The following is a 16,389-nucleotide window of genomic DNA, read 5'->3' as shown; positions in this document are numbered from 1 at the left end:
TGCAGCAGGCAGCCAATCAGTGATTCTCTCTCATCATTAATGTTTCTAGCTCTCTCTTTCTCTCTTCCTTCCTCTCTGAAATCAATAAAAAATATATTTATTTTAAAAGGGGATTACTTTTCATTGATAATAATGAACACTTAGATCAGTGGTTATCAGCTGGGGCAATTTGCTCTCCAATCCCCGTCCCCCCATCCAGGTAACATTTGGCAATATCCGGATGCCACTAAATACCCTACCATGCACAGGACAGGGCAGCCTCCATCCTGCTCCACAGCAAAGAAGTATTTGACCCCAGATGTCAATAGTGGAGACATTGAGAAACCCTGGCTCAGACATATAGAGCTTATTCGGTCTTACTGGGCGAGGGGCTTTCCAGGAAAGATCTCATTTAATCTTCACAGCAGTCCTAGGAGATAGGGCTTATTATCATGCCCATTTCACAGAAAAGGAAAACTGAGGCTCCAGGAGGGGAAGGAGCTTGAGATTATATATCTGTCTTACTGAATCAGGAATCACATGGGGTTTCTGACTTCAGAGCCTGCTCTCTTCCCTCCCCACCCCCTGTACCCAAATCATGGCGTTATTGCTGTTTGTTCTTCTTAAATCCTTATCCCAGGACATGTTTATTGATTTTAAAGGAGGGGGGAGGGAGGAGGGGGAGAGAGAGAGAGAGAGAGAGAGAGAGAGAGAGAGAGAGAGAGAGAGAAAGAAATATTGATGTCAGAGAGAAACATGGATCGGCCTCTGGTCTCCTACTTCTTGTGCGTATCTCAACCGGGGATCCAACCCACAACCCAGGCATGTGACCTCCTGGTTCATAGGTTTACGCTCAACCACTGAGCCACGCTGGCTGGGCACAACAGTAAGAAATTTTGAACAGCTCCTCCAACACCAAGGCGACCAGGCGGCAGCTGGGGGAGCTGCCTGTGAGCTGGTTGAGTTGAGGGGGAGGTGGGCTGAGGGTAGAGACCTCTGCTCCTGCTCTGGCTCTTTGAGCCTCCGTTTTGGCATCTAGAATATGGGCGTGACAACCCAGTTGCTGGCTCCTGTCAACCAGGTGCTCCAGGAAGCAGAGGCCCAGGTTGGACTCATTAGGGGGAAGGCCTGGGAGATAAGGGTGGGGCTGGGGCGTACCCTGCATGATCCTGCAGCTGAGGGCTCAGCAAGGCCGCAGGGAGTCCCTGGGTCGTAGCCTGCACTTCCCAGCAAGCAGCCTGCCCTGGTGTGCCCACTGCACTGTCACTGCCGAGGAGCCCCCGGGGAGTGGGAGACAGGGCCGAGGCACAGACACAGGGATGAATTTCCCTCTGAGCCGCTGCAGTGAGAGGTCTAGGGCAGTGGTCGGCAAACTCATTAGCTAACAGAGCCAAGTATCAACAGGACAACGATTGAAATTTCTTTGGAGAGCCAAATTTTTTAAACTTAAACTTCTTCTAAGGCCACTTCTTCAAAATAGACTCGCCCAGGCCGTGGCATTTTGTGGAAGAGCCACACTCAAAGGGCCAAAGAGCCGCATGTGGCTCGCGAGCCGCGGTTTGCTGACCACTGGTCTAGGGGCCTCCCCTGCTGGGGCACAGGACTCAGCTGTCCCCAGAACCCCATCAAAGCCCAAAAAGGAGGGGTCTATTTCCTGAGGCTGCTGCTCCGATAACTACAGACTGGCCTAAACAAACAGGAACATGCGCTTTCCCCATTATGGAGCCAGAATCTGAATTCAGGGCATCTGGGGCTGTGCTCCCTCCAGGCCTCCAGGGGAGGGTCCTTCCTGCCTCTTCAGCTTCTGGGGGCTCCTGGCCTTATCCCTTCAATCTTCACGCGGCCCCTCCTTCATCCTCACTTGACTTCGCAAAGTGTTCACGTGGCCCCGCCCCTTGTCCACGTGCTCACTTCCGGCTGTCCGTATGGCCACGCCCCTTTGTCCTCCTTTCTCTGAGAAAAAGGACAAGCTTTTCTGCTGTAATTTTAACATCAATGACATAGTTGGGCTGACAAGCAAAGGCTTTAGCGATGAAGAGACCGCGTTTTGATCTCCATCTCTCCTGGAAACGTGCTGTGTGGCCTCAGGCAAGTTCCTTGCCTCTCTGGCCTCCGTTTCCTCCCCTGTGCATATGGTTGTCAGGATTACGTGACTGCAGATTCAAAAGATACCGTATTTAGGGATGAGATGACAGGATATGTGGTTGTCCATTTGGAAATACCAGCAGTAACGTGAGTGATATCCCTTACTCTTTCTCGCTGGCTAAATTAGTCCCACTTGGGAATTATAGGACCTTTTTCTAAAAATCGATTTCCTTCCAAAAAGAAGAAAAGTATGGGGGATGCACCCTGGAGTCAGGGCCAGAATTGGATTTAAGACCAGGCCTTGCTGGCGTAGACAGAGCCTTTGTGAAATTAGGAGAAGGTGCCCAGGGTGACTGTCGTCAAATTGCTGAACCACTCTGACCTGTTTCTGCATCTCTGAAATGAGGATAAATAAGGCATACCCCCACCTCACTGGGGTGTTCGGAAGGTCAGTAGTCGGTCAAGCAGATTTTAAACCCCACTTTTGGGCCTCACTGAATTAGCACCTACTCTTTTCCTTGGTCTTCAGCTGCCCCAACCCTCCTCCCCTCCATTTCCCATCAGCCTGTGAGCAGGCTCAGGCCTTGCCCATCTCAAGGAAGAAATTCCCTTCCCTGCCTTGCGTCTCCCTTCAGCATCAGCCTTAACCCTTTCGCCAACACGTGTCTCAAGAATGGTAGCCACGTGCTGCCTCTTCTCCACTTCCGGTCTGCCTGGCCAGATGTCCTCAGCTTCTTCTCCCTCCCCACCCTTCTCTGTCCAAGGTCACCAACAACCACCCAGGGCTGCATCCAGGGTCTTCCAGTCCCAGTGGGCAGGCCTGCCTGGTGACCCTGGCACTTCCCAGCCTGCTCCCGCCTGGCTTTGCTCCTGTTCCTCCGGCCCCTCTCCAGTGCCAGCATCCCCCGCCCAGTCCCCTTCTTCTCGTATCTGCATCCTCTCCTGGGTCTGCCCGTCGATTTCCAAATCTCTGCTTGGCCCACACCCCACTGCTGGCCTCCGGCCTGAAGATCCAGTGGCCGCCTGGACTTCTCCACGTAGCTAGTCCACAGGCAGCCCAGACACAAGCTCGCCCTCACCCCCCTTACCCACTGCCTCCTCCCCAGGTTCCCATCGTAGGCAAGGGCCCCACTATCCACACGACTGCTCATGCCAGAACCCCGACTCTTCAACCAATCACCACCGCCTACCCATTTAGCCTCCCGAAGTGCTCTTGAGATCATCCTCCCATCTCCATCCCATCACCTCGCTCTAACCTGACCGTTCATTTGTTCAATGGACGTTTACTGAGCCCATACGGTGTTCCAGGCACAGTGCTAGGCTCCGGCCACTAGCATCTGTCACTGAATTCCTGGCACCCTATTTTCACGGCTCTCCTCCAAAAACATTTTCCACTGAGTGATCTTTCTAGCACAATGCTGCCCATGAAACTTTCCGCAACGATGGAGATGCCCTAAATCTGCCTTGTCCAATATGGTAGCCACATGTAGGGACTGGACACTTGAAACGTGGCGAGGACAACTGAGGAACTGCATTTTTAATTGAATTTTAATGAACCATGTGTGTATTAGTCAGCTCACGCTGCCATAAAAGGAAACCACACTGGGTGGCTTAAAAGAGAGAAATTTATTTTCTCACAGTCCCAGAGGCTGAGAAGTCCAAGACCAAGGTGCCAGCCAACTCACTTGCTGGAGAGAGCTCTCTACCTGGATGGCCGACTGTGTCCTCATATGGCGGGGGGGTGGGGGGGTGGGGGGTGGAGAGAGAGAGAGAGAGACCCACCCTTATGACCTCATTTAATCTTTATTATCTCCTCACAGGCCCTATCTCCAAATACAGTCATGCTGTGGGTTGAGGCGTCAACATATGCTTTGGGGGCATGAGGTCACAAGCATTCAGCCCCTCACAGTGTGGCCAGTGGCTACCATATTAGGCAGCGTGGCTCTAGGGGGAGAGCTGACCTCATTCCTGCACAATTACAGCCTCTCCGGGGCTTCCCTGCAACCTCAGGATCAAGTCCAGGACTGTGGCCTTGACCCTGGCCTTGGAGGCCCTGCAGGGTCTGTGCCCCACCCACCGCCCGGGCCTCGGCCTCGCTCTACCTGTCAAACTGACTCCTCAGAGCTTGTGGAAGCTCGGGCGCCGGCCTTCACCTCGGGCCTTTGCACCCACGCTTCCCTCTGCCTGGAACTGTCCACCTCCGGCTCCCCACACAACCTCCAAGTCTTCACCTCACTCTCACTCCCAACTCATGGTCCCTGTTAGGCTTCTGTGAGGGGGACCTCCTGTTGGTGTGGAAGCTTTGGGTCACGTTGCCAGGCCAGCGATGCAATGACACATCGGCTGCCCCACCCCCACGGAGCTGAGGGGTGGCCACTAGAAACAAGAGTGAGCGCTCCTGGCCGTTGGCTGAGAATCCAGCCCTTGTGGGGTTCAAGGAGATGATCTGAGAAGGCAGCAATTTAGTGGAAAGAGCATGGGCTTTCTCAGTGGTTGAGCGTCGACCTATGAACCAGGAGGTCATGTTTCGATTCCCGGTCAGGGCCCATGCCCGGGTTGTGAGCTCCATCCCCGATCGTGCAGGAGGCAGCCGATCAATGGTTCTCTCTCTCTCTCCCTTCATCTCTGAAATCAATAAAGACATATTTAAAAAAAAAACAAAGAGCACAGGTTTCGACGTCAGAGGCCTGGGGCGCCCTTTTACATTTATTTTGAATGAGAGGTCTGAGGCCCAGCGGCCGGCTCATACTCCACGAGTGCAGCTCTTGCCACGCCTCTAGGTCATGTGATTTTGTTACAGCGACTGTGTTTTACTTTCTAATCAGGAAAAACAATAACAAACAGGAAAGCGAATTCCCATCTTGGGAGCAGGATGGGGCCCGGGTGGAGAATTCAGGAGGGCCCAGTCCTGCCAGGACTGTGCATTTGGGATCTTCTCCCGGGACCTCCAAGAAAAAAGTTGAGAATCGGGAATGCTTGCCTCTGTGAAGTCTGCCTGTCCTGGAAGGCCAACTTGCACGTATGCATGGGTGTGTGCCACGTATGTGTGTTTGTGTGTATGCATGTGTTCGGGGCAGGGGTTCTTTCCCAGGCTTAAGTCTTGTTGGGTCTTGTGCCCCCTCCAGCCTGCCTCCCGTGCCTGCCCCGGCCCTCACCCATCCACGCCCCGCTGCCAGCGCAGCCCCAGCTGTCTGTTGTGGCAGATGTTTGGCTGTGCCATGGCAACACCAGAACAGGATGTGCCTCTGGATCGCAGCGGGGACCAGCCCACGCGCCCAGGCCGCCCTCGCGTTCCCCTCCCCAAAGGCTTGATGGGTGGAACTGCTGGGGTCCAGGTCAGGGACAAATGGTGTTTATATGGGAGAGAGGCAGAGCCAGCATCCTCTTTGGGGTCAGTGGCAGGGGAGGGGAGGACGCATGTGCACATCCCAACAGTCCCTCCTAGTCCAGGGAGCTTGCAATTGCTCCTCTCTGTCCTTCGGAGCGATCCTAAGGGAGCCGGGTGAGAAGGGAGGCTGGCAGGCCGCAGGGCTGGTCCGTGGGCGGTGACCTGCGTCTTCCCCACTATTATAGCGACTACTGTACTCACCGGGGGATTACTTTGAGTGAGGACCTGTGCTAAGTACTTTATAAGGCAAATAATGTATCATTTCAGTGGTATTTACTTTGTGCTAATTACACAGTGCTAATTTTTACAACACCACTCTGAGGTGGTTCTTGCTTTTCACATGAGGAAACTGAGGTACAGAGAGGTTAAGTCGCTTGCTCCAGGTCACACAGTGGTTGAGTTAGGGAGCAAGACCCAGGGCTGTCTTGCTCCAAAGCCCTTGACCAGTGTGGTGACAGTGCCAGGACCAGCTAAGTGATTTGCTGGTTAAAGAATCCATAGAGCCCAGCCGGTGTTGCTCGGTGGTTGAGCATTGATTCATGAACCAAGAGGTTGCCAGTTTAATTCCTGGTCAGGGCACATGCCCACATTGTGGGTTCTATCCCCAGTGTGGGGTGTGCAAGGGGGAGGTGGGTGATCAATGGTTCTCTCTCATTGTTGATGTTTCTCTCTCGCTCTCCCTTTCTGAAATCAATAAAAATGTATTTTAAAATTAATAGAAATATTAAAATGGGGACAGGAGAGCATTAGACCAACTGCAGGGACTTGTAAGTGTGCAGTCCTGTGTAACTGCCCACGAAGGCAGCCCTGGTTGCTACACTTGCACCATCACGCCTCCCCGTTCCACTGCCAGCCCCTCAGATACTCAGAGTGGGCACAGCAACCTGGAGAAGCTTACAGCTCAGAGCTATGAAGAGTGGATGAATTTGGACCCTTCCTGGCTGTGTGGCCCTGAGCCATCTTACCTAAGCTCTCTGAGCTTCCTTTTTGTAACACAGGCTCACATTTACTGAGGACCAACCCGGTAACACATGTGAAAGATGCTCAGTGTAAGCTACTTCCCTCCTGCCTCCCTCCCCGCCATCCCCCCTGCCAGTACGTGATCCCGGCCACCATTGATTCAGCATGGATGGTGTGCCGGGCAGAAGGGAGTTTGCATCCATTATCAGTTAATTCTCCAATTATTTTTTAAAAATATATTTTTATTGACTTCAGAGAGGAAGGGAGAGGGAGAGGAAGAAACGTCAGTGATGAGAATCATTGATCAGTTGCCTCCTGCACGCCCCACACTGGGGATCCAGCCTCCAACCTAGGCATGTGCCCTGACAGAGAACTGAGCCTTGACCTCCTGGTTCATAGGTCCACGGTCAGCCACTGAGCCATGCCGACCGGGTGCAGTTTCCCTTTAAAAGGCAAACCACGGTGAGCACGAATGAATTGGAGGAGGGAGACACCTTGTGTCACCCAGGTAGCCCTCGGAGCAGGATGTGGGTCAGATTTCCCAGGGGCCGAAGGGTTCATTTCAGGCTCCTGTGAGATCAAGATGCAGTTTCGGTTTGCTGCTCTCTACTTCTGGGTGGGGGCAGCTCTGGGAAAGGTGTCAGTGGGGAAGGAGCAAAACCTACCTGGCTTCACCACTTTTGAGATGTACCCTTGGGGCAAATGACCTAAGACAAACTCTCTGCAGGCCTGATTCTTCATCTGTAAACAAAGGGTAACGCCTAGAGGGCCCCTTAGAGGACTCCACGTAAAGGAATGTCTCGTGTTAAGTGCGGGGCGCACACAGGGTGCAGAAATGTATCCTGCTCCCTGGTGCGCGGGTGCGTGACGAGGGGGCGGTGCTTTCTGGGCAGGCCTTACGTTGCGCACTGTTGGAGGACATCTCCTTTGCAAAGGGCTTTCCCACGATGAAGTAAATCCTCCTAAAATGCAGTCATCCTGCCCTGGCCGGGTAGCTCAGTGGGTGGCAGCACGGTCCCGATACACTAAGGTTGCCGATTTGATCTGTGGTCAGGGCACATGTAAGAATCAACCCATGAATGCATACATAAGCAGAACAACAGATCAATGTCTCTCTCTCTCTCTTAAATCAATCAATAAAAAAATGTTTTTCATGCCGTCATCCTCCAAGCTCTACCTGCTGGAGCTTCTTGCCAAGAGGGGCTTCCCCAGGCAGCACAGACAAGCCCGCACTCCCTGCAAAGCCACCCCCGTTGGAGGGGTGATTTGGGATCACTCGCAACCTCAGGGTTGCCACTCTGTGGGCGAAATCAGGGTGAAAACAGCCAGTTCCAGGAACGTTCTCCGAGGGCCCCCGGGGTAAATGAGTATCTGACGAGTTTTGAGAAAACCCGTTTTCCGTTAGGGCAATGTGGGTGTTGTCTCCAGAAAGCATGTGTTAATGGGATTGTAACTAGCAAAGTGGAAGCCTGCTGGATTGCATCACCTTTTTGTTCCAGTGGCTTCTGACCTCGGCCAACAGAATTCCCAGGGGACTCTCAGAAGCCGAGTGCTGGGCTCCTTCGCCGGGCTCTGATTCTCGGCTGGAGCCCGCGGAGCAAGCACTAGGTGTGTCCAGCTTTGCCGAGGAAGAGCGTCCAGAACCATGACCCTCAGAGGTTGTTGCGAAAACATCCTACAGAGAGAAGGCCGGGTCCAGCTCACCATTAGTCATTTCGCTGACCGACTGATTTCAGACTCTGTAAGCGATTCCTGACCATCACTATCACAGGTAGATTTTTTATCGGGACAGACTTAGCGTGCTAGCTCCAAGTGAGAATAATCTGGCCGGCTCCACGGCTATAATTCCTGTTGTAAAGCAATAAACTCCCATTCCATCCAGTTTACCCATCAATCTCCTCCAAGTCCAGATCAGGGACAGAGCAAGCCCAGGTAAAGTGTTTTCTGGGTCCGCGGGCACTGGAATGTAGGGGTCACGCCAAGGCACGGGTGGTGGGCAGTCAGCGCGCACCGGGCACATGTGCACCTGTCATCTCCCGGCCCTGGCAGCTGGGGTGGGTGGGGTCACTTCACAGGCCTCGCCCCTTGGAACGTGAGCAGACATGATGTATCGCAGCCAAAGGCGGTTAAGCATGAACATGAGCCCCCGTGCTCTTTCCCCACTGAATGCACAGCTGGAAGCAAAGAACTCGAAGAAGGCAGGGCCTTAAATGCCAGCAGCCCGGCTGTGCTGGTCACCAAGGGAGGAGAGCCACCAGGAAGTCCTGACCTGCCGTGGACTGGGACCTGAGCTTGAAATAAGCCTTGGCTGCCCGGCCGGTGTGGTTCAGTGGTTGAGCACTGACCCACGCACCAAGAGGTCACGGGCTCAATTCCCAGTGAGGGCACATACCCAGGTTGTGGCCTTGATCCCCAGCAGGAGGCAGCCAGTGGATGTTTCTCTCTCATCGATGTTTCTCTCTAAAAATCAATAAAACCTATTAAAAAGAAAGAAGCCTTTGCCGTCCCAGTGACTCCCCAGAGCCCTGCCCTGGGCATCAGCAGCAATCCCTCCACAGTCCCTCCCACGAATGCAGTGCCTGCAGCCTCGGTGCTTCTCTCCGGCACACACACTTCTAGCTTTACATTTCTTGCTTGTGCAGGAAGAGACATCACACGAAGTCCAAGTCCCACTCTGCTGAGGGACAGCGCATTGGGGCCCGCTCCTCCTCACGGGCAAAATCGGGGGAAAACACAATTCCTGGAGGAGCCATTTCCTCCCTTGAGTCTTTCCTGGGTCTAAACTGTCCAGGATTTTAGCGTGGGGCCGGGCACACAGTAGGTGCTGGGTCTAAACTGTCCAGGATTTTAGCGTGGGGCCGGGCACACAGTAGGTGCTCAGGAAAGACCGGAAGGGTGGAACAGGCCGTTTCCTTTGCACGAGTTCACAGGTCATCAGGAATTTATATAGAAAACGTTTATTTCCATCACAAGAAGCACACAGACTATATACAGTACACACCAACAGAAGTAAAAAAAAAAAAAAAGTGCATTATGCATCTTCTACTGCAAATTCACAGTACAAAAGATACTGCCTTTTAAATATATACTATAAAAAACAATATAATAAAAAAATGGGTATCGTTACACAACACACTGGAACCCACTGGCAGCTTCTGAAAACAAAAGGGCAGCCCATCTGTGGAGCTCCTGATTTGGGGGTGTCTGTACCTGCATTTTGTTGCAAAGAGCTCGGGACACCAACAGAGAAGAAGACAGGGCGGCCTAGGTGGTAATAAAAACCGCTATTAAAGACAAGTACAGCTGTGTGACGGGGGAACGGGTGAGGGCTGGGCTGCGGCCAGCACCCCCAGCTGCCAGCACACCAAGTTCTAGTCTTCCCTCACTATCACGGGACGCGGCGTGGGCCAGAGCCGGCCTCGCCCGCAGGAACTCCCAGAGCCCAGTCGAGCCATGCTCCTCGGGCAGCTGTGGGTGCACGTGCGAGACTGCACAGCAGGTGAGCACGAGGACGGGGCAGGGCAAGCTCTGGCCCTAACGCCAACCACCACGGACAAGGCCAAGTATCCAATCACAGAAGGTGAGAGCTTAGCACTTTCCCATAAATACACAGTATTTGTAAACTATGATTAAGGCACTCCATTGTAAAACAATAATTACAGTGTCCAAGAAGGGAGGAAGCAGCCACCTTCTCGTGCAGCACAGCCGACAGGAAGGACAGCAGGGGACGGGTGGTCTGGCTAGAGGGCCTCCTGTGTAAGGGCTGAGGCCAGGGCCACAGCACCTCCTCCAGGACCAGAACAGGGCAGTCCTGTCCAGAGCTACAGAGCGTGTGGCACCACACAGCATCACTCCGGACCGCTCCAGGGGATCCGCCTCACAGCGTGGGGACGGTGTGTGTGTGAATGAGAAGTGATGCACATGATGATATGATTCAAGTTATATTTATCTATATATATATCTATATCCAAATATATATATATATGCAGAGTGAACTCAAACACAACAGGCATTCTATGGCAGAACAGACAATAAAAAGACCAGTAGCTGAGCATGGGGGTCAATCAACTACCTTGGTTTGGCATGCAGCATCAGCGAGAGCCTGCGGGGTGGGATCAGAGCGGGTGGCCTTGCACCGCGCTGTCCAGATGTCACGATCTTCCCAGCCTGCCTGGCTCCACGGCCAGAGGTGAAACGGGCACCCTGCTCGGTGGCGCACCAGAGGTGGGTTGGGTGAAATGTATGCCGGCATCAAGCATTTCCAGGCAACAGAGGGCAAGTCCCTCTTCGGACACCTTGGGGGAGGTGACTTACATGGTCTTGACTAAATGATACAGCGTTTGTTCCCAATGGAAACAGCCCCGGGGGAGCAGGGGGACTCATCCACCTTCTAGGATCGGGCCTGTGGGGAGAGACAAGACAGCCGGGGTGCAGTGCTGTCCTGAAAGTGTTAATTCCATTGCAAACTTGGCTCCATCCTGTGGCATCCTCGGGGCGTAGCCATGAGGGAAGAGGCTTTAGGATGAGCTGGAATGCTTTCAGCTGAGAGGGCGGGTGGAGGGGGGGGTTGGAGCATGCAGCCACCTGAGGGCCTGGTGAGTGACCTGCCCACCAGGTGGGCAGGGTGTCATCACTGGCAGAGAGCTGTCACCAGCCCAGGGGTCTGAGACCAAGGAGGCAGGGAAACGGCAAGAGTAAGAACCTTGTTCTGAAGAAGCTCATGCAATGACAGACATTGCTCCAAGACAAAGGAATGGAAAGCGACATCCTCAAAGCGGCATCTCCTCGCTCCAGGATCAGCTTCCCCCTTATACCTAACAACTCCTGGCAAGGTGACCCCCCCCTGTACAGTGCAACAGGAAGATCTAGTTCCCTCGAACCTTTGGCGTGCCATGTGACTAAAAGTGGGGGGGGGGGGGGAAGGTGACGATGAAATGCAGCTGAGAAAATGTTTGTTCTCTCCTCATCAGACAATGGCATTCCACGAAGGGGGCAGTCCCCGATGTCCTTCCAGGGCACCACCCTGCCTCTGACTTGTGCTACTCGCCTTAAGAACTTTCCCCACCAGCTAAGATTATAGACAGAACATCGGGCAGGATACGGTGCATCTTAGGGGGCAAACCTTCCTTTCAGAGAGCAGCATGGCCCGTCTTTGCCGAGGTGCCCCCGCCTGGCAGGATGCTCTCGTCAGTGTATTTCAGGTAGCGATCTGCCAGATGTCAACACGCAACTGACCTGGGTCTGTGAGAAAAGTCTACCCACCACGTCAGGGATGCCTCTTCATTTTGCTCTGACGATGGGGCCCTGGTTTTGATGTTAATATACAAATTGTGCTTCTGAAAAATGCATCGATAATTTTGACAAAAGCCAAAAACCCACTTAAGATCTGTCATCCTCCTCCCACCTTTTCACTGGATAAAAAAAATTATGGCTTTCAAAATTAAAGTTTTCAAAAATGTATCGCTCTCATACACATGGTTTAAAAAAGCAAAACAGCCTTTCATCACCAAACCTAAAGGATTATTTTGACACAAAAATTGATCCACATGAAATTTAATTTGGCAAGACATACTGAACTTGATTATTTATTTATTTATTTATTTATTTATTTTTGAGAATATGCTTTTGTTGGCTGAGAGAGAGGGAGAAAAACCTAAAAGGGGTTTGGGAAAAGTGAATAATCACCTTTTAAGGTGATTTCAGTGAATGGTGGTGGGAAAAAAAAATTCCTATAAAGTAAAAAGAAGATATATTTTTGAAAATTAAAAGGATATGGTCAGGGAGAAAAAGTTCCTGGAGAGAGGGTTTTCGCAAAAAATAAATAAATAAATAAATAAACTCTCACACTGGTTGAAATATGGACTAGCCTGGTTCCCGAAGACCCTGCCTGGTACTTCTAGAAAGGTGGCCGTCAGGGGTCCCATTCTGACCAATGTCCGATGGCAACTCATTCACCCACTTTCAGAATCTGGCTGGTTCTTGAAGGCCTTCTAGTTTCACTGAATTAACCAGGCTGACTAGCCAGGAGTGTCCCGCCCCAACACAGCCACCCCGCCCTGCAGGAGGTACCCTGGGGGTGGGCTGCAAGGCCTGGGTTGGGAGAAGGATTTGGCCTGAGGCGTCAAGAGGCCCTGTGCTGTCCAATAAACCCAGGGGTCAGCGAACTTTGTATGTACAGGGCCTGATGATAAACATCTTAGGCTTTGCAGGCCATGTGGTCTTTGTTGCCTATTAGTTAATTTTTTTTATAACCCCTGAAAAGGGTAAAAACCATTCTTAGCTCATGGGACCATAGACGAGTTTGCTGACTCCTGAATTCAATCTTTCTGAGCCCCTTCTCTCTTCTCAAATTATTTTAACATCCCGTCTTGCTGACCGACACCAGACGACCCTCCACTCAAGCTCAGAGCCGCGGTAGCATGAGGCACTAAGCTCACCTGACTCTAACGGGGCTGCTCAGAGCCCGGCTGGGACCCCAGGCCCTCCGGGACCCCAGGCCCTCCCGCGCCCCGTCCTCCCACTGGGAGCCGCCAGAGAGAAGAGGGCAGCAGCGTCCCCACCAGGAAGGGGCAACTGTAAACATGGAAAAGCTTTTCAACAGTCGCGTTTCTTTCCCAGAAGCTGCTCTTAGGGAGGAACTGATGGTTTCTCACTACTGGGTTTTCTTTCCCCCCCAAATACCAGCCGATGTGACAATGAATGAACCTGAGTGCCGGGTCCCTGGCAGGACAGTCTGCATCTCAGGATCCCGGACCCCCCAGACACTGTCAACACCTCTTCCCCGCCACGGTGCTCAACAGCAGAGACCCACAGCGCTCCTGGGTTCTTCCCCCGAGATGGGGGGCAATTTGAAACCCACCATAAGCAACAACTGAGGACATCCCACACGTTCCTCCCCCACCAGACCCCGGTGCGGGCCAGAGGCACATCACTCAGCGTTCACAACACACCAGGCCTGAGGAGTCGGCAGCACAGAGGACCACGCCCCAGAGCTGGTTCCACAACAGCCTCGGACACCTTCGAACCCCTATACCTTGCAGGGCTCGGTGGGGTCAAGTTAGAAACCCTAATACCTTTTGGGGTCCCAAACAACAACAGCAAAACTCCTTCTTGGGGACCCTTTTTCTGACACAGCAGTATTCCCTGGAATGAGCCTTGGTCATCACTGTATTTTAAACATAAAAAGCACAGCAAGAACAGAGGTAGGACTTATATTGCCATCCAAGGCTTTTCCCACGCGGGCTGAACGAGCTAGGACCGCGAGCCGGGCGACGAGGCCGCCACCACAGCTGTCCGGGGGCCTGTTGCAAACGGAGTGCTTTGACGTGTGTGCATATCTGTACGTGCCCTGCAGCACGATTCTTTCGGAAAACGCATGACTCGGGCTCAGAGTCTGCTGGCCACACAACAGACACTCCCCTTTCCTCCCGGGCTGCAAGTTTTTAAACGCCACTGTTTGAGGGAAAGCGAGACACGAGGGGCTGACCGAAACCCATGGTGAGACTCAGGGAGGGGTCATGAGATCAGCTGATGGCGGGTCAGCTTTTGCTCAGCCACGAGGAGCTTTTCAAGTTTTCTGGCGCGGGTTTCCCTGATGGTTTAGAGGGGGCGGCTGGGTTCCGTGGGGTGGCCTGGGGCTCGTGTAAGAAGGAGGCCTCGCTCGACTTGGCGTCCTGGGAGTCGGCGATGGTGGACAGGTCAGCTTCACTGGTCAGGTCTTCTGTGGAGAAGTCAAGACTTCCGAGCTTGGCAAGAGAATGTGAGCGCTTGAGCGGGGACGAGACGGTGAGGCCCGCCAGCCGGAGCCGCGTCTCGATCTCCTGCGTCCGCTGCTTCACCAGCCCCGGCTTCCCGCGGACGCTGTGGATGCTGTCGCTGCTGGAGCTCCGGGTCAGGTTGGAGCTCATGGAGGACGAGGTGGGCGTGTAGCAGATGGTCTTCAGGAAGTCTTTCGAGAAGTGACTGGTGTGGTCCAGGCGGCAGAGGAAGGGAGAGGGGCTCTTCAGCGAGGCTCCCTCCAGCGGGACGGGGGTGGCTTCCGGCTTCTCGTCACTTGCCCCCGGCGGCAGTTCAGGAGCCAGATCCTGGCTCTCCTCGGGGATGCTGGCCTCCAGCCTGCTGGCGGTGCCGTCCCTGAGGGGGGCCGCCGGGTCTGTGGGCGCGCCCTTCAGCCTCTCGAGCTCTTTGGTGTGCTTGCGGACCAAGCCCGCCTTCTGCAGCTGGATGATGGACTCCTGGTGCTGCATCAGGTAGCTGTGTGCGCTCGGCTTCTCGGCTTCTTTACTGAACAGCAGCCGCAGGTCCTTGGCGGGCTTCACGTCTTTCTTGGGTGGCGGTTCCTCCTTCACCACTTCCATGCCGGGAGGGTTCTTATCACAGTGAGAATTCTTCAAAAGGAGGGACTTTGGCAGGACTTTTGGGGTCTCTCTAGAAGGTTCCAAAGGGCTAGCTGGCAGCTCTGGGGCAGCCCTGGGCCCAGAGCCCCCGGGGTCTGGCCTCCTGAGGCCTGCTGGTGGCAGGAGTGGGGGAGTTTCGGGGGGGCCGGAGGCCAGCTTCTCCAGGGCTCGGGACCGGCTGGCTGTGTGGGCCACCGGGGAGGACGTGAGGTGGGGCAGGAAGGTTGGCTGGGTGCAGATGGCGGGGGCCCCAGGGGCCTCGCGCCGCTCCCCGAAGGCCTCGGGAGCCCCGATGGCTGTAGGGTACATGCAGTCGGCACAGGAGTTGTAGGAAGGCTTCACTTTGTTGAGGATCCCAAATAGAGCATCGTGCTGGAAGGGGACAAGAACGTCGTGAGAGTGCGATACAGCCAAAGACCACGACATACCAGGAGGGCGCGGGGCGGGCGGGGGTGGGGGGGACCCTGGAGGGATGGCGCTCTCACAGCAGGAATAGGGACCGCTCGTTCTAAAACAAACCCAGGGGTCCCTGGGGTAAGAACTGCCGAGCTGGCAGAACAAAGTAGCAGAGGTGGCTGGGAGGGGGCTGCTCTGGGGGCAGAACAGCAGTGATGTGGCCGGTATGCGGCCCCACACCTACCTCAAAGTCGTCTGGACAGCTCCTCTTGCTATTGTTATTATTTAGGTTTTCCCGGTTGAGCAGGTTCTTATCCAGCTGGGCTGGGGACCTCCCCCACCTCCCTCCTCCGGGAGCCTCCTCCCTTTCCATCTCCTCCACCGGTGGCAAGGGGCCACTCGGGGCTTTCGGGCTTCCGAACTCGGCTTTCTTCTTCACCTCCTTCTCACAGGGCCCAGGGCCTTCCCGGGGAGGTCTGGCTGGCGTGGGCACTGCTGGAGGCTGCGCTGCTTCATCCAACAGAGCATCCTTCTCCAGATCCTCCAGCTGGACCACGCCGCCCGTCTCGTCGCTGGGGGAACGCAGGAGCGGGTCTGAGAGCCGCCGGAAGCAGCAGGAGAGAGAGGGTCCCCCTCCTCCTGGGAACCCAGGCTGGGCAGCATCGTCCAAGCAGGACAGCCGGGCTTCCCGGGTGTCACCCAGGGTCTCTGGCAAGAAGTCCCCGGACCCCGCGAGGTCATCCACAGGCTGCTGGAGGCGGCTCTCGGTCTGCTGGCGCCAGAGCTTGTTGTGCCTTTGTTTGCTGGGGGAGGAAGGGCAGAGGAAGGTCATCGGAGGCCAGGGCCCAGCCGCTCCTGGGAAGAGGGTAGGGGTAGGGGGAGCCAGCAAGGCTGGCCTAAGGCCTCTCTCTGTTCAACTGTCCCCAAGAAATGAAAGGATGAGAGAAACAGCACTAGGACCCAAAAATCATCGGGCCCTCATAAGAAACCTTAAAGGACTTGCTGTCACGTGACGACAACGTGGCAGACATGTGAAGGGCACCTAGGCCTGAAACGCTATCAGGAGCCTAGTGTCCCATCTCATCGGGTCACGCCACTTAAGGCCCCACCTCTCAGTTTCTCCATCTGTCAATAGAAATATTTATATACGTACATACTTATACTAATATAGCAATGTAAGTACGT

At 54.2% G+C, this 16,389-nt stretch overlaps 1 protein-coding gene across 1 annotated transcript in view; it reads right to left on the bottom strand.

The window, feature by feature from the left end:
• Positions 1 to 9,359: 9,359 nt before the first annotated feature.
• The window catches only part of SSH1 (slingshot protein phosphatase 1), a 50,853-nt gene continuing 43,823 nt past the window's right edge, over positions 9,360 to 16,389 (bottom strand). Inside the window, exons 14-15 of the mRNA XM_080650752.1 lie at positions 15,449 to 16,007; positions 9,360 to 15,180 (exon numbers count right to left, since the gene is read on the bottom strand). Coding sequence (XP_080506878.1) covers positions 13,951 to 15,180; positions 15,449 to 16,007 — 1,789 coding nt within the window. The 3' untranslated portion in view covers positions 9,360 to 13,950. The remainder of the gene's footprint in view (positions 15,181 to 15,448; positions 16,008 to 16,389) is intronic.

Source organism: Plecotus auritus, assembly GCF_963455305.1.
Source record: "Plecotus auritus genome assembly, chromosome: 13".
In the NCBI taxonomy this organism is placed as follows: domain Eukaryota; kingdom Metazoa; phylum Chordata; class Mammalia; order Chiroptera; family Vespertilionidae; genus Plecotus; species Plecotus auritus.
The sequence above is the reverse complement of the archived record's forward strand: the minus strand, read 5'-3'. Positions and strand labels throughout refer to the sequence as shown.